We start from the raw sequence: 27,221 nt of genomic DNA, 5'->3' as shown, positions 1-27,221 counted from the left end.
TGCTCCCACATACCACAAGCTTATCTGCTTTCCACTCCCACAGTACTGATGAGGTTACTGCTGAGTATCATTGGAAAGTCACTAAGTTAGACATTAGGAATATTTGAAGTCTAGTCCCTGTTCTAAAGCAAACTCTTTCTGACCTCAATCAAATAAAGTATTAAAACTTTGAATGTCTCATTCACCAAATGAAAATGCCATTCTGGTCTTTCCTATTTTGTAGGTTGGCTAAAATGAGAAAAGAATGATTATTTGTTCTCAGATGAGAAACATCAACATTTGAACCTCTGCAATGTTTCTCTCGGTATCTCTTCTTCCTCAATAATATAAGTAAGGCCAAAGGATGGAAGAATGGACAGATAGGCAAACAGACACAGATAGACACACACACAGTTTCTTAATGAGTTTTTATTTATTTTCTGATTTTATTGCATGTCCTGGCAAAACAAAAAGAGACTGTAGACTGGCTTCTGGCTCCCCAAAAGCTCATAACAGAAAATACCAAAAGACAAGCAACTGAAGCTTAAAAAATGTATCACGTGTATAATACCTCTCGAAAACATTAATAAAGCATATAAAACTTTTAACATTTGCTTCATTTTGTACAATTATAAAAATAATAGAAAAAATATCCCTTTAACATTCAATATCCCACATACTGTATTTTAGGGAAATACCAAGAAAAAAAAAAGGTAAAAGGATTTAATGAAAACTCTGCTTTCTATTTTTGTTCATAAACATCTCCAAACAAAAAAACTTTTCAATTCTTCAGCTAACTGCATTGAGCTGAGGCCACGAGAACTCCATTAAGCCCACTTCTAGTGGTTTCTGTGCTTAATATTCTTTTACCCCTTTCCCTGGCTACTCATACACTCAAGGAGAGTAGGTTGCCATGAGGAGGTAAGCCAGTAAGGATGCCTAGCTTTGGCTAGTGCCAAATCCAAGAGACATAGTACAGGAATTTGCAAGCCCCTAGCGTCACCTGAATAGTACTGAAATAGCTCGGAAGTTCTAGGTTTATTCAAACCGTCAGTAAAGTAAGGAAGCAGTTTGTCCTTCTAGGACCAAGGAACAGCTTTCATTCTTCCCCTTAATGGGTTTGCAAAGCTGCCTGCTCGTTCCAGAAGTTAACAGTGCTTATTACCATTTAAGTACAACAAAACTTTGAAATCAAGGACTCAATCTCTTTAACATACAAAATTTTTTAAAAAATAAAAAAAACAAAACAGAACTTTCCCTTCCCTCCCCTCTTAAAATTGTAGCATTATTTCTTATTTGATGTGGTATACTTACTAAATGGTATTTTCATGAAAATACAAAAACAATAAAAAAAGGTTTCAAGTGTGGTTCTGGAAATCCCACTATCCCAAGAAGAAAAAAAATATATAATCAAAATACAAAGTATGCAATTTCACACAAAATATATATACACTTTTCAGAGGCAGCCCATACATTACATTTTTAGAGCCACATTAGCCCTTTTGCACTTTAAAATTAAAATGGAAGCCTATGTGCAATGACAGCCCTTGACCAGAATGCATGGGAAGATTTCAGAGCTCATTTGCATGCATGCAAAAAATGTCTTATCTTTCTGAAAGATCTATGAGGAATATTGTCATTTACACGTTTTCCCAAAGTTTCAAGCCAACTTTTTGTTTAAGTGGTTTAAGCAACAGCAGCCATGAAAGACTTATCCTTTGCTCTGTGGGGACCTTTTCATGTCTATGGGTAGTCCCTAAGGGAGATGGACGGGAAACTGGGTTCTCACAGTTACTTTCCAACAAACTGAAACTCTTACTGGTTAAAAAAGGAAATAATACAGTGATGCAATTTATGCCACAGGAAAACCAATCTCATAATTTTATATTTTTCAAATCACCATTCCTATTGTAAACCGTAAAGATAGAAAGGTGAACAAGCCTCTACATGCAGAGTTTTATAGAATAGGAGGGTCTTTAAAAGAAACACTTACCAAGCAATATTATCTATGCTTCAAAAGATTTTTACAAAGTTGAATTTACGGTTCATTGAGATATCTTATTGTTTAGTACAGACTCAACATTTCTGAATGATTCCTATTTACCCTGAATATTAATAGACAGTAAAACTTCACTGTTAGAACTAGTTAGATGGCACTTGTCCCAATCAAATCAATCTGAATTCTTACAAGAGTAGCAAACGTGTATTTGAGTTAGTCAATCTAGTAGTGAAATTTAGTTTTAATACCTCTGTAATGGCAGCAAATGTTTTCCCAATCAATATTGTAAGATAAGGTATCTGGTATTAAATTTAAGGGGGTTACTGATACGCTCAAATACATGACATCAGGTGTTTTTGAACTGGCTGCCATGGGCCTTTTAAGAATTTTCCTCATTCCCAATCCAAAACTAAAGAGGATGTTTGAACATAAACTTTTACTTATAACTGGATTAAATCACCCCAACGTGAACCATCATCACTAGAGGAAATGTCGGTAATATAAAATATACCAACACTGAGAAAAGAATACATATCTACAGTCTTACCTACATAATAAGCCATGGAAATGGATCTCCTCAAAGGTTTGATGTGGCATGTATTTAGGATCCAAAGAACTGAAAGGATCTGTACATCATTGTCACTCACATGTAGCATTAAGCTCCAGATACCTATCGCCATACATCATACCCCTTAAGAGAAGGGGTATAGACAAACCATCCAAAACAAGTAAATTAAAAAATGGTCAATAAGTGCATCTCAATTTTCTTTCATTTAAATTACATTTTAAACAACACTCAATGCCCCCCACCCAGAAATCTATACTGTATATTTATATATTTATATATATAGTCTTAGACTATAAGGGTGAACATGCTTTATAAAAGTCAATGAGAAATCTCTGCAGCTTAAGGAGACAACCAACTCTTTTTTGCTCACTTCTACCTAGCCATGGCAGCTACAGTTCTGCAAGCTATAGTTTTGAAGGCTTAAAGCCAGAATCAGAATTAGATGCCAGGTCAGATGTTAGGTAAGAGGTAGCCTCTTACTTCTCCTTCCCCTAAGAAATCAGACAAAAGAGGAAGGGGAGGAGCTAAGGAGAAGGCTTTGGAGATTAAGCAGGAGCGCCTCGTAGGGGGCGGGCAGTTAGGAGAGGGTTAGGAAGAGCTCACGTGGTGAGGCTCACTCCCCCTCCTCTTTGATGCGCTGTTGCTTATTGCGGCGAGCATCCATGTCAAAGTTGAAGTCATTCCACTCATCTCGGGGTGGGAAAGAGATGGTCTGGCGGAGGGTGAATCGCACGGCATCAATAACGCGTTCACCCCGGGTCTCACTGGAGCCAACACTGACTGTAGAGGCACTGCTTGGGGTCCGCAGGAGATGAGAAGGTGAGGAGAATTCGTGGAGCTGCCGGTGGTCCAGGATGCCCTTCCAGATTGCGTGTCGAAATTGCTCAGGGATTTTTAGACTTGCCAAATCCTGTGCAATAGGGGAAGGTGTCATGGAGAATGAAAACAAGGAGAAAAACTGACGTTTAGTCCATAACATGCTGTCATTCCCTGATGCTCTGGTTTAATTGATCTGAATCTATTGATCCACAAATTAGAAAATAAAATTAGTTCTCTGAGTCTTCAACTCTATGTAACTAAGCACAAAGGCACAGCCATTGAGGTGCCATTCCTGCCTGTGTATAACACTTCACTTAGTCTCTACTGGCCTCAGTTTCTTCATTGGTAAAATTGGGATAATAGCTAGATAAGAGGGCAAAAATCCCAAATAGAAACGTGAGGTACCTACTGATGCTTGAATTTACCTGGTTAGTCACTAGAAGAAAGGTATTAAAGGAATGTCACCACCACTTGGTTGAGGAGATGAGAAGAAAAGATTGAGTACTTTCTATGTGCCACGCACTGAATTATTTTATATTCATGATATCATTTAATCCTCAGATTAGTAGTAAACATTATTAGACCTGTTTTATAGATAGAATAACTGAAGGCCAGAGAGGTTGACAAGTTTAAAGTCACATAACTAAGTGAAAAAATTAGGGACTTAGGGCATCCTCAGAACCTGAAACGGCCCTTTTATCTAAAAGGTCTTTTGGTGTTTGAATAAAGCAAGGTCTCAAAATGCAGAGCCATTGTGTCTATGTTCTGTGAATGGGTGCAGAAGTCATTACAAATAGGGTCAACCTTAACTAACTGTGGTGATTTCGCTTACATTTATCTGCATTAGCTCTTTTTTAGATTGTTTCAGTGATAGCTCATATTTTCACAGGGGAGAATGGTAGGTAAATAGCACATTGTGCTTGGAGTGAGAAAACCAGGGCAGAGGTTTTGCTTGTCACTGACTGGCTATAGAACTTTAGCAAGTCACTTATTCTCTAGCAGCCTCAGTTTCTTCATCGGTAAAATGAGATACAATTGTTTTATAGGGCAAAAGATGCTATAGACTCACAGGTAAATACAGTTATGAAAATATTTTAAAAAATACAACATACTCTACTATATAAATCCTAGCCATTTGTGTTATTATTATGTTGTATTGGTGCCTCATTTTTGCTTGTTATGGGGACACTAATGAAATTCCCCAAATTTAGGTCACATTCCTTTTCCAGGAAGTAATGATGCCCAATAACTTAGACTGGCTCTAAGAGAAAAGCTGAGAAAAGGGTGTCTCTTTCTAGAAATATGCAGGAAGAAGCTGAGGTGAGGAGGAGAAAATTGCACAGCTTCCCAACATTTCTCAATTTGGGAATTTGTAGTTTGGTGTCATATTTTCCTATGGTGTGAATTTTCAGGCCATTAGAGGTATTCCTAATCTCTTACTGAAGCAGAAGAATACCTTATATAGAAGGTCAATCACAAATAAATAAGCATAGTTTTTTTTTATTTTTTATTTTTAAGATGGAGTCTCGCACTTTCACACAGGCTGGAGTGTAGTGGTGCGATCTCGGCTCACTGCAAGCTCCACCTCCCAGGTTCACGTCATTTTCCTGCCTCAGCCTCCTGAGTAGCTGGGACTACAGACATGCACTACCACACCCAGCTAATTTTTTTGTATTTTTAGTAGAGACAGGATTTCACCGTGTTAGCCAGGATGGTCTTGATCTCCTGACCTCGTGATCTGCCTGCCTCGGCCTCCCAAAGTGCTGGGATTACAGGTGTGAGCCGCCACGCCTGGCCTAAACAAGCATAGCTTTTTGTTTCTTGGATTGTTCCTACTTTTGAGGCTCTCAGTAACTGCAAAGCTCTTTGTAAATTAGACTCTGTTAATTTTCATGATGCCCTGGATAGATTTTAACTAATGACTGACAGGTGAGAAAGCTGTGGCCCACAGACTGGCATAGGACTTAGTCGACATCAGCAGAAATGAACTTATAGAGGGCATCTGCAGATCCTAATGATCAAGGGAGCATCCTGACATATTCTCCAGTGGAAATAAGTGAGTAAGTGGAAAGTACAACTTTAAAAATATAGGGAAGAGGAGGATTCCCTGTTCCAAAGTGTAGGAATCTACTACAGGAGGCTCTCTCAAATACAGGGCAACTCTGTTCTCTTCAGTGGATGGAAGTAGTTGTAAAGTTCTCAGAATCATATTGGAACCTACTCTTCAAGCTTTCCCTGCAGTTTTCACTTATAACTGATTCTATCAGGGAGCAGCAACCAGGAGTGATTTATGGGGTGAAGAGGGGGGGGCATAGGGGCAGTACACTATGTACATGTCACCTCACGGTGGGGGGCATTCTCACGCTGCAGGGGCATCTCTAGCATCGGTGCTCAAGGAGGGGGAAAAAAGAGGCCCCAACATAGAAGTAGCAGCAGAGGCAGAGACTGTCTTCTTCCACCAGTCCAAAGTACCCTCTGGAAGCTAGAAGAGAGGCTAGTGAACCCCAGAGAGAGCAACATGAAGAGCGCGGCCTAAGAGACAAATCAGATTGCCATGAACCAGAGCAACACTAGCTCCCGTGTGAGCAGTAGTTCGAAAAGTGGAGCAGGAAGCAAGAAAAAGTCCCCTCTCGCCCAGCTTGTTTCAAAGACAAATCAAAGGATATCAAAGCCAGAAAGGAGTAATTTGAATCCAATATTTTATTAACTGAGGCCCAGAGAAGCAAAGTGATAACCCCAAGTTGTCATTGCTACTAAAAAGGGTGATTGGGATTTGACCCCATGGCCATTGATCATGCCCAATGGTTAGAAATGGCTGGGCACTATTATAAAATTGAAAATTAGTAAAGGAACATATAGTTTTAATTGAGAGGAACAGCTGAATCTCCCTTAAGGTACTAATTTAAAGAAAGGCAGAAAAGGCCAGTTAATAAAGTTAAAGACTGTAAGTTACACCTTTGTGTTCTACTCCTAGTTTTGTCTTACATAGTCATGGCAAATGACTATTGTGTCATCTCTCCATGTTTTTAAGAGAATAGCACCACCGGTGTCCTGCTGTCCTTTCTGGGAACTTATACAAATTAATGAGAACACTCGAGAATTTTTGTTAATTCTTTAGAAATTATAATTTTTTTGATTGTGGGAATAGCTCCTCTTTCCCATCCTGCTAATAGTATCGGTGCAATAGACAATTATTGACTGATCAGACAAGCTAAAGAAGATTGATTGCTAAGTTTCTAATATGTACAGGTTGAGGCCTGGGAATCTTTCTAACATAGTTATGGGTTCCATCAAAATGGATAATTGGGGGCATGACAAAAACAAATTTTTAAACTATCAGGGATTGAACTATGAGGCAGTTGTCATCAGAGGAAAGAAATGAAGAAATAAAATTTGAGAAAAGTCTAACAGTTACTTACATCCATGGAGTAATGCTCAATCTGATAGATGGTGGTCAGCCCCTGGGTCGTGAAATAGTCCAGACATGATGAACAGCCCAACCTCGCTAAGAAACTGCAGAGGGAGGAGGGAAGAGGAAGGAGGAAACAGAAAAAGAAAGTTCACCCCAACTGCATTGGCGAGATAAGGGAAAACCCAACATTTTGCCCTTGGATGCCCTACATAAGAGATTAGGAGTGGATAATATATATGTGGGCCTTAAGTCTGAGGTTTGGAGATTATTGATGACATGAAGTTTAGGTCTATAGAAATTAAAATCGACTATAAGGATTCCTGCAGATCAGTGATCATCATATGGTGATCTGTGGAATTCTAGGGTTCCGTGTAAGTGTCCTAGAAACCATTGCAAAGGGTGAAAGGGAAGTCCAGTGTTCAGGTTCCTAACTTTCTTGCTGCTTGGCTCTTCACTTCAAAAATAACATCTCTACTTTATTTGTTTTGTATCTGGGCTTTGTGAGAATGGTTCATGTGGTTAAGAAAAAAATTGTAGGCCTCTACTCCATGATCATGCCTTTTGATTTATCTCCTCCTCAGGATACAGATCCCCTTACTTTTGGTGCTGGTCTTAGACTGATGATGATGCCACCATCATCACGGAACAGACCCTGGGTGGAAGAGGCCATGCACTTTGCCATCCCTGTGATTGACATGCAGGAAAATCAACACAAATTGTTCCAGTAGCCAAATGAAACAATCATTCTGCACATGAAGCAGAAGAAGATACGCACTGGGCATGAAATCTGGGAACCTACTCTTGCCTCTGTGGGAATCAAATCTTTCAGACTTCATGCATTTCTTTATTCTACCTATCTGAACTCCCCCTTTGCTGGAGTGTGCCCATTTCTCATAGGCAAAATAGTAAAGGCCATCAGTTTTTGAAAGTCCCTGTCATTTTGGATAACATTAAAACTTTTTATGGACATCCAACTCCAAAATAATGGTCCCATGGTGGCTGAGAGCTATGAGGATTAGAGAGAGGAAAAGGAGCAAGATAGCAAGTTTATTGCCCTTTTGGAAACCCAGCCCTGAGCACCAACTTGAGGGCCGCAACTGACAATGTAAAAATGTGAGAGAGGAGGAAGGGAGTAAGTGAAGGCGAGGGAAACAGACATGAAAACAATATGCCTATAAACACACATTTTCCCTTGTTTCCATGCTGATTATAGTTTTCCTTGATAAAACATTGCTGACCACTCCACAGATCAGAGATAATAGTGACTGAACTCCAACCATAGGACTGCTGTCTTTCCTTCCAACTGTTTAATGGACTATAACAGTATCCGCCCTCCACCATCCCGGGATGCTTAGGACAGGCCCCCAGAGGCACATGCTGTGGACTCACCTGACGATGCTGCAATCTGTGGGATATGGAGGTGGGGGGGTGCAGTGGGAGGTGGATGGCATGGAGAGTGGGGGAGGGAGTGCCTGGGTGGGGCTGAGTCCATTCATGTCTCCAGCCATTGGCATGTGGGTGCCCATCATGGGAACTGAACAGAAGCAGGAGGAACAGAAAGGGTTACTGCCATCATCATGCACCAGCATCCCCGTGGTCCATCTTGTCTGGTTAAATTTTATCAAGGGCCTAAACTACCAGCCTTCCTTTTTAATCTTCTCTCTCACTACACCCCTTCAAGCAGCCTACATCTAGTCAAACAGAACGGTCAGACTCCAAACTAATTAGGCACCTCTTGACTTTTGTACCTTGTCCTAGAACAATCTCTTTCCTCCCCTTTCTCTACTTCTAATTCTGTAGTTGCTAATTGCTCTTAATGTTAACATATTCTTCCTTGTGTTTGCCTTCAAGGGTTATATTTCTGTCTCCCTCACTAACCTGTGCAAGCAGAGAGATTAGATCTTACAGGCAGTCCCTAGCACAGTGCCTGGCACAGAGTAGGTGCTCAGTAAATTTAGGTTAAACGGATAAATGCACAAATCTGTGAATGAAAGAGTGACCCTTTATTTGGGAATAGGAAGACTGACTTCAATATTTAGAAGGACTCATGTGTCTAATAAATGAGGATACAATTAAATATTCTATTACTTATGGTCCATTTTCAGGGTTGTATACAGGAACACCACCAATACTTGCTGATATTTTACTAAACCATGAAGTGTAAACATTCACTGATAGAGAAAAAAAGCTTAATATCAATATTTATGAAATGAATTTTGCCTTCATGTCAAAAAGAACAAAATAATTTACTAAAAGATTAATGCAATTTGTTTCTACTTTAGTGAGTAGCAGTATGCCTAGAAAAGGTCTTTGCCACTAACTAAAGAGCATACTCGATCACATCTCAGTCTGTTTCCCTTCCGGAATAATTGTGAAGTACAAATAAGAAACAAGTAGGCAAACTGTAAGTTATACAAATGTGAACCATCATCACTATTATCACAATTTTGTCATCCCAAGAAGGAACTTGAGGACTCTAAGATGTCACAAGAAATAAAATAAAGTTGAAAATAAGTGGCTTCTATTCTTTTTATGTCAAAGTAGACCTGTCATGGGGTCAGGCTTTAAGCCTTATGATGCATTTGTCATTAGTGAGTGATCTCACTCTAAAGTCTATGTTTGCCATAACAGGCAACCATTCCAAACACACACACCTCTATCTCATTAAAATATGAATGTGTGGCCAGGTGCAGTGGCTCACGCCTGTAATCCCAGCACTTTGGGAGGCTGAGGTGGGTGGATCACCTGAGGTCAGGAGTTCACCACCAGCCTGGCCAACATAGTGAAACCCCGTCTCTACTAAAAATACAAAAAATTAACCAGGCGTGGTGGTGCACGCCTGTAATCCCAGTGACTCGGGAGGCTGAGGCAGGAGAATGGCTTGAACCTGGGAGGCAGAGATTACAGTGAGCCAAGATCGCACCATTGCACTCCAGCCTGGGCAACAAGAGCGAAACTCTGTCTAAAACAAAAATAAAAAATCAAAACAATGACTGTGTGCCACTAGACCACAGAAAGTCATAATCCTAGCCTCCCCTGATTTCTTTAGAAGAGACAACACTGAAATGCATGTTTAGAGGTTTGATAAAAATAATTAGGATTTCAAAAGACAAGCTTGAGGGTACTGTTTTTTAGGTAGTAGGGACTATATGATAGCCATGCAATGTTCAGTCTTCAGTATCCCCAAGGGTGTTATACAATCTTTTGCATTTTTAACACCACTTTTTTTCCCTTCAAGTTTGTGTATCCACTTTGCTAGATTTAGTCCTGGTGGAGAAGATAACTCTATTTATAGTAAAGCTACATGCCAGTCAGCATCCACTTGGAGGCCCAATTCTTACAGTGTCTTTTTCATTTGTACTTAGCTGATATGAGGAATGTGTGTGAGAAGAAATAAAAGGCAGGCTGCTTTGTAGGTCAATTCCTTACTGACTCTGTCTGGGATAGAATAGGTGAGTTTAAAAGGCCAGGATTATAGAGAAACAGACATAAAATGTTAAGTATAAAAAGTGATAATTTTATGGATAGAAAATGAAGTATTAGAGAAGTAACTTCTTTGTAATTAGAGGTGTTTTTTTCATAGAGTCCAGACTATAATCTACTTTTCTAGATTTCTTCTTCTTATTTTTTTGAGACCAAGTCTCACTCTGTCACCCAGGCTGGAGTGCAGCAGTGTGATCTCAGCTCACTGCAACCTCTGCCTTCCGGGTTCAAGTGATTTTCGTGCCTCAGCCTCCTGAGTCGCTGGGATTACAGGCATGCACCACCAGGCTCAGCTAATTTTTGTATTTTTAAGAGAGACAGGGTTTCACCATGTTGGCCAGGCTGGTCTCGAACTCCTGACCTCAAGTGATCCACCCGCCTTGGCCTCCCAAAGTGCTGGGATTACAGGCGTGAGACACTGCACTCAGCCTATTTCTCTAGATTTTAAGTTCACTGAAACATGCTACTTTATGCATGTTGCATCCATTTTCTTTTGACTATTTCAAAGCCTGCAGGCGGTGAGTCTCCATCCAGGATAGCAGGAAGTAGACTGTTCTTTTCACAGAAATCCTTATCCCTACTGAAGAAACATCCTCCTCTATCTCTACCAGTAGTATATTTTGCAATGAACGACAAACCTATAAAGTGAAAGGTTCGCAGTCAGAAACCCAAGCCACTCCACTTTGATTTGATCTGTCCCACGGTGCCTCTCATTGAGCTTAAGAACATGCTTTTCCCCATCCCAGAGACTTGTCCTATGCTAGCCTGTTCATCCTTCAGCCACGGCTAAAAGGAGATGCTCTTACTGTTGGCCCCCATGCCATCAGGAATGGTGGTAGGGGTGAGGGCGTTGCGCTGCTGAGGGTTGATAAGCTGGCTCACAGACGGCAGCTTGTTCATGCTGTTCATTTTGTTCAGAGGTGGGGAGCTGTTACCATATGAAGACTGGGACTGTATTGAGGTCCTAGGAAGACAAACGTGGAAATGACGGTGAGCACGGGACACTGAAGAGTGGGGACTGTTGATTTTCAATAGGTCTCTGTTTAAAACATGGCCTCCAATCAAACGTTTGAAAACATTCCTCTAGGATTAATGGTAAGAAGTTAATTTTGTTTCCATCTGACAATGTTTCCTGAATAGGGAGAAACTGATTGCGAGGCTATCATCAAATCATATTTTTCCTGAATGTGCAGAGTGCGAGGTTTAGTATTTCCTTTGAGAAAGAGAAAATCATTGCCTCCTTTTCTCCCTTCAATTGTTTTCTCCATTCCCTTCTCCTCTTTTCCCCTTCAACTCAAGTAAGTTTGAAAAGCAGTTAGGGAAAAGAATTGAGCAAAGACTTAAAGGCTGACGAAAAACATGGATATCCCACCTTCAAACTGCAGCTAAGGCATTCCATTTGTAGCTTTCTGCATATTCTATTTGGGATAAGCAGAAAAAAATGACTACGAAGCCAATCAAACTGGGCATTTGGCAGCTCATCCTGCTGTCATGCAGAGGCCCCTACTTGGAAACATGCATTTTCAACAGAGATGTTCATGATGTATGAGAGAACCTACTGGAATGCCAAAAGCATTTCTACACAGGAGAACGCTCAAATAACTATTCTATTGACTTTCCATAAGTCTCCTGGAAGAAATGAAAACAAACAAACAAACAAACAAACAAAAAAAAAAACAAAGCAAGATAAAAACCCAATAGTTTTCCATTCAGCATGACCTTCAATTTGGAAAGTTACTAGAACTGGTTTGTCATATTATATCTTACAGATAATATTCTCAACTCAACTGTCATTCCTGATGTTTTATCTTAATATAAAAACTAGTGATGTGTACTACAATGAGAGTCACAAAGTCAGAGCTGAAGCTTTCCTCCATCATATATTAGGATACTTTAGATGCCCATGTGAGCACCTTAACATCCTGGCCTTTGTTTTCTCACAAGAAAACTATACCAACCACATACATTTACACTTGCTGCATGAGTCGGATGTTTGAGTTAATAGAACTTAAGACACGGTCCCCATCTTTGAGACACTCATAGAGTAGTGGAGGCAATGGATGTAATAATCCATCCTACCTTATACGGCTATGATGAGAACTGAAAAAGAGAAGATGAGGAAGAAATGTACAGACTATGCAGCATCTACATTGAATTATTGTGACCACAGAATGAAGACTGGACTTGAAGCAAGTTTCTAGTCTGTTATGGGAAAACTCCCCTTTAAAAATTCTTAAACAAAATGAGTTATGTTGTTCCTGTTTACCTTTTCCCTGTCACAGCCTTATTTACATTAGAGGGGAGATAAATTTTTTCTTTGAGTTTTAGCTGCAAATGTATGTATAATTCAAATTTTAGAGGTTCTGTAAATGGATCCAGGTTTCAAGCATATATGGCATATTTGAAAACATCATTTTAAAAATGGCCCTCGAAGCTGGCCTTCGAAGCTGCCACTCTGCATTCTCCATAATAACATGAAATAAGGAAGGCTCCATTCCATGTCAATGAAGAGCCACAGCTAGATGAAGGCAAACAATATGCTCTATTTTAATGTGTATAAGTTATCATGTCAACTAATGTACAATCAACAATTCAGGTGTATTTTACAATCACTGCCTTTAAGGTAGGAGGGTATTGACTTTTCTCTTTAGCCCTTATCAAATACTCACAATTATAGATCCACATTGTGTATATATACTGGTGCTGATACAATAAATCCTCCCAACTATAAAACATTTTCTGAATGATTGTCACACCATCCTTGTGGAGCAGGTCATGGTATAGCAGGGCAGAGATGGACAGAAATTACTATTCCAAATATACATATGGGTAAATATAAGGTTCTAAGAAAAAACATATGCCCAAGGTCACATGTTGCTAAATGGATGCATTGAGGACAGAACCAGGTCTCCTGGCACCTATTGTTTTTTCTAGGTTATAGGGACAAGAAATAGATGAAGTAGTAAGAGAAATGTAGGAGACCAAGATGGAACAGGGGCAAAGGAGGTAACTCCAGCTACTATCAAGCACTTCTGAATCCACTCTGTCCCTGTGGGGGAGCATTTCCAAAGAGTCAGCACACATGGCTATACTTAGGATCATGCATTAGTCCACATCAGAGTATAGCAAAGCATGGGGCAAGGCAGTAAGGAGATTCTCTGCCAGCTGATGTTTCTTCAATTCTCTTTGCTCACTGAAAAGTACCTAAGATTCCAGGCAGCCCATATTCCTGATGCAGTTGGTCCTCTGTAACCTAAGGAGATCTCTCTATCTGTCCCTCCTCAAACCAGTCAAATGTACAGCAAGAGTTAATAGCAGGGCTTGAATCATTAATATCCGCAATTGGAAAAATAAAAATACATTTAAAAGTTTTGCATTTTTTTCTGGACACTCAGAGTAAATTCCTTCTTACAATTCCTGTTATATAACCTCCTGCTTTCTTTAGCTTGTGGTTACTATTTTTGACTATCTTATCAGTTCATTTACCATTTTTCATCATAAGCCACTAATTTGAGGAGGGTAGGTCAGAAACCACAGATGAAGAAAGAAGGAACATAGATTTTAAGTCAATCAAAACATCTGGGTCGCCTTCTGGATCTAACACAAACTAAGTGATGCAGGATGTTGTATAAGTCTCTTGAGTCCCATTTTCTTAACCTGTAGCCCAGACATTATACCTACTCTAGAAGATTTCTATTAAGACTGAGATCACGTAACAGCCCTGGACAGGGGCCAATGATTTGTAGGCGCTCAGGAAACATCAGCATCTTTGACTGTTTCCCTCCAGCCCCGAATATTTCACACTCTGATGTGTGGCCCATGGGATAGAAGTTAACGATGTAAGAATTAATAGGAGGAAGTGGCCAGAGGTGAGTTGGATTCTTAATTGAACATATCCAGAAATGAGGGTGAACAGTTGAATGGGGTTAACAGTCAGGAAAGGTCAGAAATTCGGAATGCCTTCCCTTTAATGTAAAAGTGAGTTTTAAAGCCACAAGGAAGGGGAGCAAGGTACTCTGTCTATTATTAATTTCACAATGACTGAACTAAAAGAAGCATTCTGATAACTTCTACATACTGTGAAAAAGGAAGCACGGCTGAATAAACTCACAGCCAATTTGAAAGCCTGGAAGAACAACCTTTTTTTTTTTTTTTTTTGAATACAAATTTAATATAACAGTTCTTAGGTGAAATATTCCAAAAATTTCTGGAGAAACTAAAGAGAAGGAAAATGTGTTCAAAAGAATAACAGGACCTGTACCATTCTGGTTTTATTGCCTACACTCTCCTCCCCTATTCGAAACCCAAAAAACCCCAAAGAGTAAGAATCCAGCTTTCTGCAGAAAAAAATCATAAGGTGTATACCTCAGGTTGTTTTCTCTAGAGCCTCACTAGATTTTTCTAAGAATTCGGTGTAACAGAGAGGTAGAAAATAATATTTCACGTATTTCTAGTTTCGAAGAAAAATCCCATTGAAGCCAAGTCCCAGTTCTTAACTTTAACAATATAAGCTTCTGTACAGTTTCTGAAGGATAAAATTCAAAATTGAAAAGCGAGAAGTGGTTTTAGGACATACAGGACTTAAAGTCAGGTTTTCTGGTTCCAACCCTTGCGACTATCTATGTGGTAGAATATAAAAATTCCTGCAAAGACACAAGTTACATTATCTACCACCGAGATGCCTAGAATTCCACTAGATTCCTTCTTTTGGCCAAAATCTTCCATCGCTAATTAAAAAGCAACTCTCTAGTAGGATTTAGTGATAGCTTAGGCTAAATCATTTCAACAAACCATTTCTGGAGTAAAGAATTTGGGAGTGGAAAGGGATACTGAAGGCAGAGCAGAGCATCCTTGTTATGAGAAAGATCAGAAAAGAAAAAAAAAAAAAAGAAAGCATTGGGGGCAACATGGACTATCATCAGAAAAAGAATCGTATCTTCTCTCAATTTTAGCCAGTAATGCCTGCCTGTGACTTTTCTCTCTAGCTGAGTTATCTCGCTTCTAAAGACAGTGCAGCATTTATTCTCTAGAAGGGAAAACTGTAATTTTCTAATATTTTCCATCATTTCAAATATGTGCATTTATATACAAGTCATTATAAACACATCAAAAACTTACTTAAAAATAGGCCAAAAGAAAAGAAAAACCCTTCTGAAAGAAAAAGCAAATATCAAAAAACGAAACATACTCACCAATCCTTTAAGGGCTTTGTGAATCAAAGTTATTACACCAATTGAAAAACACTTTGCAAATATAACAGGAGCATCTGGTTTTACTAATGTACTTTTATCTCAAATATAAAGGTATTTTTTTCTGAAATATTTATCTAAAATACTAGTTTTTTTTTTTTTTTGGTTAGAACTTCTTATGAAGCTTTTAAAAGCAATTATTCAAGGCTCAAAACAAATTGTAACTAAAAAAAATAAAATAAAAAACCCTGGACATAGGTTTCACTGTTGGTTTCTGGCCAAATATTTGCTAATGTCTGTGTCACAGAAACCATGTTATTTAAAACATTTGGATTTGATTGATATTCATTTTAGAAAATTTAGCAAATTAACATACAACTGGAGGTTTGTCAGGAGTGTCAATAAATGATTCTATGGTGCCTGGCTTCCTATGACAAACTTTACAACTCATAGGGCTAAAGTATTTTTTCAGTTAGTTTAGGCATTTTAGTTCATTGTTACGATTGGTGACCTTGATATAGAGTATCTTAAATAAAAACACCGAATACTGACAGAAGAAACGTACACAGGAACAAAGTAACGATTCTATTATTATTATTCTTCCTTAGACCTACATGTGCTATTTCAAGCACTTACATGAGAATATTCTAGTATTTAACAGGAAAAGAGTGAGAGAGACAGAAACAAAAAAACTGCAAGATAAACCAAGATGCAAAAGTTTATTGAAAATTAAAATCACACATCCACAAAAGCAACAGCCTCAATAACAAGAAATCATTGTCTTGGTGACAGAAAATACAGAGCTGGTGACTGGGTGTGGGAAGTTGGAGGGGAGGAAAAATTTTAAAGTCTTTATGCTATTATCTTAAAATATGTTTTTTAAAATGGAAAGAAACAGAGATTCTCTAAACTCTGAATAAAAACAAAAAAGTGGTCTACCCTTTCAATCTTTAATGTCCAGTCCAGGAGTACTGATTTTAACACATGTCTGCTTGGATCTCATTTACTCAAAACATAAGTCTCCTGGCTAAATGCATTGTACAGTATCAGTGATATGGCTGGCTTTATGGTAGATAGGCTTGAAGTACAGAAGCTCTAATTAAGCAAATTAATCACAGATTTTGTGAGAGGACTTTAAAATCTATTTTAAGCTTTGAATAATGGTAAACAACTACGTAAGGGCCATATTACTGGGGTGGATTTGTCTTTCTATTAAAAGCACAAAATGAGTTCACCTGCTATGGGGGGCCAAACAACAGTTTTGGTAGTAGGTCTTCCAGGGTTTCATGTACGAGAAAAACTTTAGCGTATCAGATGCCAACATACAGTGGCAGAGGCAGGTACACAGCATTAAGAAATGTTCTACCTACACATGAGGGGAGGATACAAATAATGAAAGTTCTCACAAAGAAGAACTCTCCACCCACAAAGTTGATTACTTTTGGTAAAGAACGCCTCACTGCCCAGCAGTGCACCTGACACCTTCATTTCTTACTACTTGCAAAATGATTACATGACCAGCATTAAAAGGGTCTGACTGAGTCTCTCAGTCACCTACAACTTACTTACGCACAGACGGTAACAACTTTTTCTCCTTTTCTTAAAAAGACATCTTAAGTTTGAGACCTGCTCAAAAGCTTCCCTATGAATTTTAGAAAAACAACAGAAGAAAACAGAAAAGGGTTCCAATAAACTTGTTAATGCCCCTTTCCCCACTCCACCCCTGCCTCCCAGGAAACAACAGAAAGCTCACAGACAAACACAGTGCTTCCTCACCCGCCAGTGGCAGGTCTAAGGATACGAAATCTGCAGAAAACATCCTTTCTTGTAAAGTTTTGAGTCCCTTCAAAAGATTCTCTCACTAGTGGCTTTGTGCCTTTGAGCAGTTGGGTCTCTGAGCCAAAGTGTCTTCAAGTTGTGTTTATGAGGGCTAGATACACACACACACACACACACACACACGCTCACATATACACATGGAAATACAACACACACACTTAAAATATAGAGAGAGGGCTCTATGGGTACACTGATCGGTTTGGGGGGTTGGAATGTCTAAAGAAGACGTCGGATTGTTTTGGAGTTTCTCTCCGGGGTTCCACAAGCTCATTCCTGAAGCAGGCTGAAAGGAGACTGCAGAGAGGAACCAGAGAAAAGAAAACAATGAAGGCTTAGGATTTCATCTATTCAAATCAATTGAATACAGAAACGCACTCCTTATACCTTCATGATCATAGTATAGACAGAATAGAGTGCCTGAAAAACTATTTTTGTTCTTCCAATTTATCTTCTTTTAAAATTACTGAGACTTCTCAAGATTTTGATGAGGAAGAAATGGGATAAGGCTGTAGTAACAGAAATGAACATCAGAATCACTTGTGAAACTTATAAAAATGCATTTTCCTGGCTCCCTTCCAACACAAGCTGGCATCCAGGAAAACATATTTTTAACAAGTTACACAAGGCGATTCAGTCGAGGACCACTGAGATAAGGTAGATCAAGGTATTTAACACAGTGCTTAGCATATGATTTACCAGACTCAATTAGTTAAAAAAAGGAATGTAAAAGAAGAATAAACTTTACTCTTTTGTAAAATGTCATCTGGTCAATTATTATCCCTCATTACAGTTCTTGTCTAGCCTAAGTGTGAGGTATGGAGAAATATGATATTATCAGAATGGGGCCTGTGTCATCATGCATTTAAAAAGAACTGTTTAATGAGTATTTTGGATATTCCCAGATTGAGAGAGATAAATACCTTAATCCTTTGAGTAACAAACTCGGCCTATAAATGTATATATCAAGCCCAAGAAAGCAATTTTTGCATAATTAAGAAATTATTTATGCCACAAGAATGCCAGAAATAAACCCTTTTATTTTGCTAAAAGTTGGGCAAACTCATGAACTGTTTGGAAATTGTTTCCCAGATTGGCTTTTTGAATCACATTTGGCTATGACTTTCAAAAGAACAAAGCCATTTTTATTTGCTTAATGCTAGGATTCAGTAAACCATGTCACCAGCAAGAATTCATATCATCTTAACAGAATATGCCCTAATAAAAATGGATAGGGAAGCAATGTACAGCCAACTAAAGACCTGTAAGACCTGGGACTGAGCCTGATTCCGCAATGAGGTGAGAGAAGTTACAAAAGTAATGTAATCTATCTGAGTTTAATTCAGATAGAGTTTTTTCTTCATTACCAATTCAGAGATAATAAACCTCTGCCCTGAAAACTTCATAACTATGAAATTCAAAAGTAAACTGTAGGCTGAGTGCGATGGCTCACACCTGTAATCCCAGCACTGTAGGAGGCCAAGGCGGGCGGATCACAAGGTCAGGAGTTTGAGACCAGCCTGGCCAACATGGTGAAACACATCTCTACTAAAAAAAAAAAAAAAAAGAATACAAAAATTAGCCAGGCATGGTGGCAGGTGCCTGTAATCCCAGCTAAGCAGGAGACTGAGGCAGGAGAATTGTTCGAACACAGGAGGCAGAGGTTGCAGTGAGCTTAGATCACGCCACTGCACTCCAGCCTGGGTGACAGGGCAAGACTTTGTCTCAAAAAAAAAAAAAAGTAAACTGTAAAAGCTTGTGTAGTTCCATAATAAAGATAAGGGTGAATCATATGAAATTATCAATATTCATCTGTTTTTAAGCTATAAAGCTGGTAATTCCAAACAGATATTCTGGAAACGTGGAGGATTTCTCTGTCAAACCTAGAAATAGGGTGTTGACATTTTCTGTCTGTTTGGAGATTTGTGTACCTTTCTCTCTTCTACGTTAATAATCCTGAAAATATTGCCTGCTTCTCTCTCAGATACACGAGTCTGAGACAAAATATCAATATTCTTGATAACCATTGCCAAACAAGTTTAAAGATACAGGACTTTAAACTGAATCTACAAGAATAAATCCCAAGTAGCTGAAGACAGAGTCAGAAAACCATGCCAGGCACAGTGGGGTGTGCCTGTGGTCCGCAGCTACTTGGGACGCTGAGGCAGGGGATCGCTTGAGCCCAGGAGTTCAAGTCCAGCTTGGGAAAAATAGCTAGACTCCATCTCTAAAACAATCATACAAAAAAGAGACAGAAAAATGGAAATAGATGTTTAAGTTTTATAATTAACTACTTACTTAACTGCCAATGAAGCACAACACAACATTACAAACAGCTCTGTGTTCTAAATCTGATTCTAGTCTGAGCTTTATTATAAACTGGCTATAAAATCACAGAGCCTCAGTTTCTCCGGCTATGGTGTGAGGGGCTGGAACCATGGACTTAAGATCCTGCTTTGTTCTAATAATCTCTGACTTGTGTTACTAATGAGCCGCAATTATCAAGTGATCATGAAAGAGAAAGAAACACTAAGGGCTCATCAGGATATCACAGATCTGTTTTATCATTTAAATAAAATTCATCCTGTAGAAGCTCAAAAATAAATTTCCAGAGGAAAGTAAGAGCTAACCTAAGCCAAATTGTAACAAAGCGATGTCGGCCTCATTTTTATGTTGGAAGCCAAGAATAAGGGAAAACTATTGAAAGATGAAAAAGAAATAGTACTGATCTGAAGTACAGAAGTCAAAACATTGCTAAACAGGTCTCAAGAGGCTTCTGCAAATCTGTCTTAACCGTTAATGCCCCTGATAATATGAATGCAAGAAGTCTAAACACAGGTCTGATTTGTCTTTCTATTAGATTCTGGCATCTAGAAACATAACTCTATATTTATTCCAATATATGCAAATTAACTAAAATCACATTTCTTCGTAGTGTAAAGCCTACTTGTATCTGTAACAATTTGATTCACAGCAACTCCGCAAAGTCTATCTTCCATAAAACCTATGATCATGAAGGTAATTGTGAAGAAATTTTTTAAAAAAGAAAAACCATGCACAAATGAAAAGCAAGCAGAAGAAAACACATAGTGGGAAGCTAATAGAAGTAATTAAAGTAAAAATATTGTAGTGCCACCTTACAGAAAGTACGTTCTCTTCCCACTAATTTTCCCTCTACTATAAAGAAAAATACAAAATTGATTCCTTACCAGCATAAAATTGGTACTACATTTTTGGAAAGAAAATCACAGGCTATTATAGGTATTTTCCAAGCTGATTTATTCTTTTCAAATGATTGTCAGGAAATTAGATTTTCATTTTTCTTTGTTTAGTCATTCATGCTCTTTCTTGGAGATTTGCATGAAAATAAGAGCTAAAAAAACTCAGCTGAAGAATACAACTGAAGATTTATATAGATGCATATCAATCATTGGAGACCCATGTGTATATAATGTTACAAAGACATAATTAGACCAAATGTCTATATTTTGCAAAGATTTAATTTTGCAGTCTGTTAATTTTCATGCACAAGTTATCGCAACTGTGAGATATCAACTCAAAAACATGCATGTAACACATTTAAATGAACACACAGGGAACTACGAAGCTACTAGTTCCTTATTATCTATCTGTAGTCACACATGCAAAAAAGTGTAAATATGTCCCTAAAATCTTGTGTGCTTTTAAAAATAACACAATATTAACATGTGTTTTCTGCTCTGGTGACACAGATTATTTTATGAAATATGAATTAAAAATTCCCTTTAGAGCAATGTGAGCTAGTCAAACAATAAGCAAGGGATACTCATGGTATAAAAAAAGAGGGTTGTGTATTTTTGTGTATGCTATAAAAACAAATACATTTAGCATATGTCCCTGAACTGAATGATGTCAATCCTCCTGGCTTGTCAAGTCTCTAAAACGATGACATGAAACTATTCTTTTTCTCATATGATCCACAGAAACTGTTTAAAATTGTCCTATTAACTTGCATAATGCTGAGAATAAATTTCCAGAGCTTTCTTCAAACTCAGAATGTTAAGGTTAGAAATTCACCATTAGATTGTAGACCATGGGAAGGCAGGAGCTACATCTTTCTCTTTTCTATCCTTAATGCTTTCACATAGCAGATCTTCAATAAGAACGTGTGACGTGAATCAAGTCAACTATTCCAGCCTCATCTGACAATGAGGTTGTCATTAACTGCATTTTATTTCTGGATAGGCATGCCTCACTTTCTTAGACAAAAAAGATATCTATTCAGGGCTGGTATTGTTTTTATTAGATACTGAAATGCCACCTGAAAAACCACTTTAGGATTTCCTAAAATCTTTTAATACCTTTCTAGTTTGGAATATACATATTAACTTCCAAGTACACCTATCAAACAAAATTGGAGACTCAAGAAGCAATGAAAGGAGAACCATCTCATTTATCTGTAAGACAGACTATCAAACTACGGCAAGCTAAGAGTAGTTTATATATATATGTATTTTTTTTTCTTTTTCTTTTGGAGATGGAGTCTCTCTCTGTTGCCCAGGCTGGAGTGCAGTGGCACAATCTTGGCTCACTGCAACCTCCGCCTCCCAGGTTCAAGCGATTCTTCTGCCTCAGCCTCCCAAATAGCTGGGACTACAGGCACGCGCCCCCATGCCCGGCTAATCTTTGTATTTTTAGTAGAGATGGGGTTTCACCATATTGGCCAGGCTTGTCTCAAACTCCTGACCTCATGATCCATCCCCCTCGGCCTACCAAAGTGCTGGGATTACAGGTGTGAGCCACCGCACCCGGCCTACAATTTTTAGTAGGGGGAGGGACAATCAAAAGGAGAATAATATTTCATGGCATGCGAAAATTACATGACATTCAAATTTTAGGGTCCATAAAGCAAATTCCATTTATGGAACAGCCATTCTCTTTCCTTTATGCATTATCTTCGGCTGTCTTTGTGCTACAACCACAGAGCTGAGTAGTTGGCAAAAGACAATATAGACCAGAAAATCTAAATATTTACTACCAGGACTTTACAAAAAGCAGCTTGCCAATTCCTCTACTACATATGAGACCTTTCCCTATTAAGTGAAAAAAAAAAAAAAAAGAAAGAAAGCCTACTCAACAGTAACTAGTTCAGCATGATACATTACTTAGTGATTCTTTGGGGGTCATTTTGGTATAGTCAAACTTCCAGAGTGAACAGGAGGAAATTTGGGGGTGTTTCTTAATACCATGACACACTTCTCTTGGGAAAGGTAGATATCCCTCCTGGGTCTATAAATGATGTTACAGGCCTCTGTTTCTTTGATCCTGGTTGTATGATTTTATAAGAACTAAGTCATTTTTCACTTAAATATGTTAGTATATATTTCCATCTGACATCCCAAAACATCCATCTGATTAGCAATGGAAATTGTGCCTGCAACCGTAATTCGCCTTCAGAATACTCTGTGTGAATAAACTTTCTGCTCGGGCTTACAAATAAAGCCATACCATTAAAATTTGCAAAACTTTTATGCTAAAAGTACATGGTGAGATCCCTTCTGGCCAAAAAGGATCTTGGATGCTCAAATAGCGTAAAGTCCTCTGAATAGAGAGTGCGCTTCTTTTCTCCCTGCCGTCCACTCCACCCTGTAGAAAACAGGTGCTCGGAAAATGTTTCTTCACCATCAGAGATACATTCATATTGATTAAAGAAAAATAATATGGCCAGGCATGGTGGCCCACGCCTGTAATCCCAGCACTCTGGGAAGCCGAGGTGGGTGGATCACCTGAGGACAGGAATTCGCGACCAGCCTGGCTAACATGGTGAAACCCCGTCTCTACCAAAAAATACAAAAAATTCGCTGGGCATGGTGGTGGGAGCCTCTAATCCCAGCTACTCGGGAGGTTGAAGAATCGCTTGAACCTGCTAGGCAGAGGTTGCAGTGAGCCAAGATCGTGCCACTGCACTCCAACCTGGGTGACAGATCGAGACTTAATAATAATAATAATAATAATAATAATAATAAGCCTTCTTTATTACGTTTTCCATAGCTAACTCCCTACAACAGCTAATAACATAGAAAATAACCATTTTTATTGTTCATTTGTATTTCTATTGTAAAACATAATCTTCACCTCTGGAAGATAGTTTTTGACTTCTTTTTTGCCTAAAGTATGAAGTTGAAAGTCTACATTACTCAAGTGGGCTCATAATGTATATATTTTACACTTATCTACAGTCCTGACAATACTTCCAGGACACATGATATTTAATTACACCAGTGATTATTTTTAACCACAGAAAGGTAAATATAAACAGGGTCCTGATTGGTCAACCTCTCATCCTTTCATAAAAACTATTCTAGTCAGTCATAAAATAACATCATGAAAGATCCATCAAAGGAAAGCTCAACATATAAATAGGTTATATGTACATGGTAATATACTTGAAAAATCTGGCTTGATTTATATAAAAATTTGTACTGCTGGAAGACAATCTAGAGCATAGTTGCTAAAATATGGCAACATGATGCTACTTTATCCTTCTGCACCCAGATATTTCCCCAATTATCATGCACTAGGTTTCAGAATTCTTCTCACTACGGCATTCAAACAAGCCACTTTATGTTATAGTAAAGCCTATTTGCTATCCCTGGTCTACAATGTTATTCCCAAGAGTGGATAGTGTGCATCCCAGGAGATTTACAAGACAATCCATTGGGATGAGAAATGATTTCATGTTTTCAAATATACACATTACTACCAACTAGAGTGTGTACTTACTGTTAGTGTGTATGGATCAGGCATATAGAGAAGAAAACTGTTAGTGTGAGTTTCTCTGTAATTCACCAGAAATGGTTTGTATTTAATTTCAGAACATAAGCAGAATTCCCAAAGGAAGGTTATAAGACACATAAAAAGGTTGCAACTGAAAGAGGGTTGCCACACCAGGTCATCTGAATCTATTACAATCTGCTATCTCCCATTATGTTCCACATTGCCCATCAATCACACTATTGCTGATCTACATAAAGTCACCTTCACTCATGCCTCCTAAAATGACACGTTGATACACTCACTGTTTCTGAAGTAAGTGCTGGTGCTGCTGCTGTTGCTGTTGCCTGTACGTTTCGATTGTGTGCTGAGGAAGGTACTGCATAAGTTCCAGGGACTCTTTAATCTTCAACAGCATTTCATAAGTCTCACGGCCCCTAACCTATGGAAGTGAGCAGAAGGAAAGAAGGAAACATGAAAAGCTGTAAAACTGTTAGAAGTGTGGTCAATCCTCATTATTCGAGGATTCTGTAATTGCAATTTGTTTATTTGCTAACGTTTATTTGTAACATGAAAATCAATACTCTGGACCCTTTTGTGGTCATTCAGACCTGTGCAGTGATGAAAAATTTGAATCACCTGTGCGTGTTTCCAGCTGAGTTCGAACAAGGAGATGCTCTGTCATCTTGTAGCTCTTATGCCATAAACCCACATTCTTTTCATGATCTATTTAGCACCACATTTTTACATTTTTGTGCTTTTCATTGGTGATTTTGTTATTTAAAAGACCCTCGAGGGCAGTGCGAAAGTGTTATCTAGTGTCCCTAAGCGGGAGAAGGTTGTTCCATGCCTTATGGAGAAAATATGTGTGTTAGAGAAACTTCATTCAGGCAGGAGTTATAAGGCTAATTGGCCACGAGTCTGATGTTAATGAGTCAACAGAATATATTAAATAAAATGTCTCTTAACAGCAACACACAACAAATGAAGTTATATAGTTATCTGTTGATGAAATGTATGTGACCAGAGGTGCATAAAAACCTAATCCTGTATTTATCTTATGAGCGATGAGATGATCCATATTCACCAATACCATTTTGGCAACACCTTCATAAAACTAAACTACTACAAAAAATAAGAATAGATTGTAACTATGCCTAATAGGATAAAAGTTTTCATGTGCGATAAAATATGTTTCTTTAAGAGAGTACCTTAAAATCTTTAGGTCTTAAAAGTTTTTACAGTTATGAGCAGGGGCCAAGCATGGTGGCTCACACCTGTAATCCCGGTTATTTGGGAGGGGATAGATTGCTTGAGCTCAGTAGTTCAAGACCACCCTGGGAAAAAACTCCTTCTCTACAAAATGTGCAAAAATTAGCCGGCGTGGTGGCCTGCACCTGCAGTCCCAGCTACCCCGGGAGGTGAGGTGGGAGGATTGCTTGAGCCTGGGAGTCTGAGGCTGCAGTGAACCATGATCCTGCCACTACACTCCAACCTGGGCAACAAAGTGAGATCCTGTTTCAAAAAAACAACAGCAAACAAACCAACGGATGAGCAGGGCCAGGACTAGAGTGAGGCAAGAGAGGCACTTAGCACAGGTGTGTTGCCCTGGGAGTGAGGGACTATTTAAATTTTGCACCCTAGGCACTTTACCTCCTCACCCCAGTTGCTGCACCCAGTAGGAAAGGCAGAATTAGTCAGAATTCAGAAACGAAAGATGTTCTCCACCTTTGGTTGAATTAACTCTTACTCATCCCAGCTGTAGGGCCCCTTCTCTGAGAAGCTTTTCTTGATCTTACTCTTATAGTTTGCATCTTTGAAACTTCTTGTGTACTCACACAGCACTAGGCCTTGATCTAGGAAATGTTTATTTTATTACATTATAACTGTTTGTGCCCTCAGTAGAAGGCAAGGTAGTTGAAAGTAAGAATTGTGTCCTACTGAACTCTAAATGCTCAAGGTCTAGCACATTTGCCACTCACCAAACACCAACAAAATACATATTAAATTAATGGAGTTTTTCCTCACCCATAAGTTATTTAGGCTAAGCCTTCTCTCAACTTGAGACGTAACACTAAGAAGGGTACCTCCTTCTTAGTACAAGCTAAAATTTTAAAATAACTTTTCAAGCAGTTCCTGTTTTATCAGCTGAAAACATATTAAGACTTTTGGAATATTTAGTGTATCAGGGTAATGTTTTACTTTAATGTCACAAGTCAGTTTCCATTTATAGCTTGAGAAACAAGACACTGAGAATCTCAGCTAACTCACCATCTGATTGGTCTACTGGGAATTTATTCCCCTGAGAGTCAGGACCCAAAGAAGATGAGGAAGAAGGTGCAGCACACCTTAACCTGTTGAGTTTTGTTAGTTCAATCCCAGGGTAGTAGTTCATGGTTAAATCTCCTGGCCCTGCTTGGCTGTGTCTCATGTCACTTTAGATGGCATCAAGGGCTATACCAGCCACCAAAACATCATTGGCACCCTATATGGCAAAGACCTAATGCAATAAGAATTCAACTAACTACCACCATAATCTAATAAAGTGATCTTATTAGTGATCTCAAGAGAAGTAATGTCTCTTGTAGGAATTAATGAGGTTCTTACATAATAACTGGGCTAAGACTTCTGGCCATTCACATATACAGTTGTCTTTTGGTATCAGCAGAGCACTGATTCCAGGACTACCTACCCCACCTGGCCTCCATGGATACTAAAATCCTAGGTTGCTCAAGTCCCTTATATAAAATGGTGTAGTATTTGCATGTAACCTATGCACATCCTCTGTATACTTTAAATTACCTCTAGATTACTTATAATATCTGATATAATGTAAATGCTATTCAGTTAGTTGTTTTACTATATTATTATAGTTGTATTATTTTGATTGGTGTATTATTATTTTTTATTGTGCTTTTCCAACTATTTTAGATCTGTGGTTGAATCTGCAGATATGGAGCACACAGATAGGGAGGGCCAACTGTAACTCAGGGTTCTGCCTTGCTTGACTTTCTTTATAGTGCTGCCTAAAAGACATCAAAGTCAGGGCTATAATTGCTGCATTATCAATTTTGTGAACTTTTTCTGACGAAATTTTAGGCCTAAATTTCTATGGCCATGCTGCCTAGGATAATCTTATCATTCTGAAATAATGAATGGCAAATTAACTTCAAATATTTGGGT

At 38.6% G+C, this 27,221-nt stretch overlaps 1 protein-coding gene across 12 annotated transcripts in view; it reads right to left on the bottom strand.

The window, feature by feature from the left end:
• Positions 1–390: 390 nt before the first annotated feature.
• The window catches only part of TP63 (tumor protein p63), a 263,807-nt gene continuing 236,976 nt past the window's right edge, over positions 391–27,221 (bottom strand). For 4 of the 12 annotated variants that reach the window (XM_025377202.1, XM_025377203.1, XM_025377204.1 and 1 more), the window contains 5 exons: positions 24,344–24,480; positions 11,067–11,224; positions 8,167–8,311; positions 6,785–6,878; positions 391–3,456 (listed from right to left, as the gene is read on the bottom strand). In XM_025377202.1, coding sequence (XP_025232987.1) covers positions 3,160–3,456; positions 6,785–6,878; positions 8,167–8,311; positions 11,067–11,224; positions 24,344–24,480 — 831 coding nt within the window. In that variant the 3' untranslated portion in view covers positions 391–3,159. Of the gene's footprint in view, positions 3,457–6,784; positions 6,879–8,166; positions 8,312–11,066; positions 11,225–16,149; positions 17,583–24,343; positions 24,481–27,221 lie in introns of those variants that run through there. The other 8 variants (XM_025377206.1, XM_025377210.1, XM_025377212.1 and 5 more) reach the window with 4 other exon arrangements.

Source organism: Theropithecus gelada, chromosome 2 (assembly GCF_003255815.1).
Source record: "Theropithecus gelada isolate Dixy chromosome 2, Tgel_1.0, whole genome shotgun sequence".
Taxonomy (NCBI): domain Eukaryota; kingdom Metazoa; phylum Chordata; class Mammalia; order Primates; family Cercopithecidae; genus Theropithecus; species Theropithecus gelada.
Note: the sequence above shows the minus strand (reverse complement) of the source record. Positions and strands in the feature narration are given on the sequence as shown.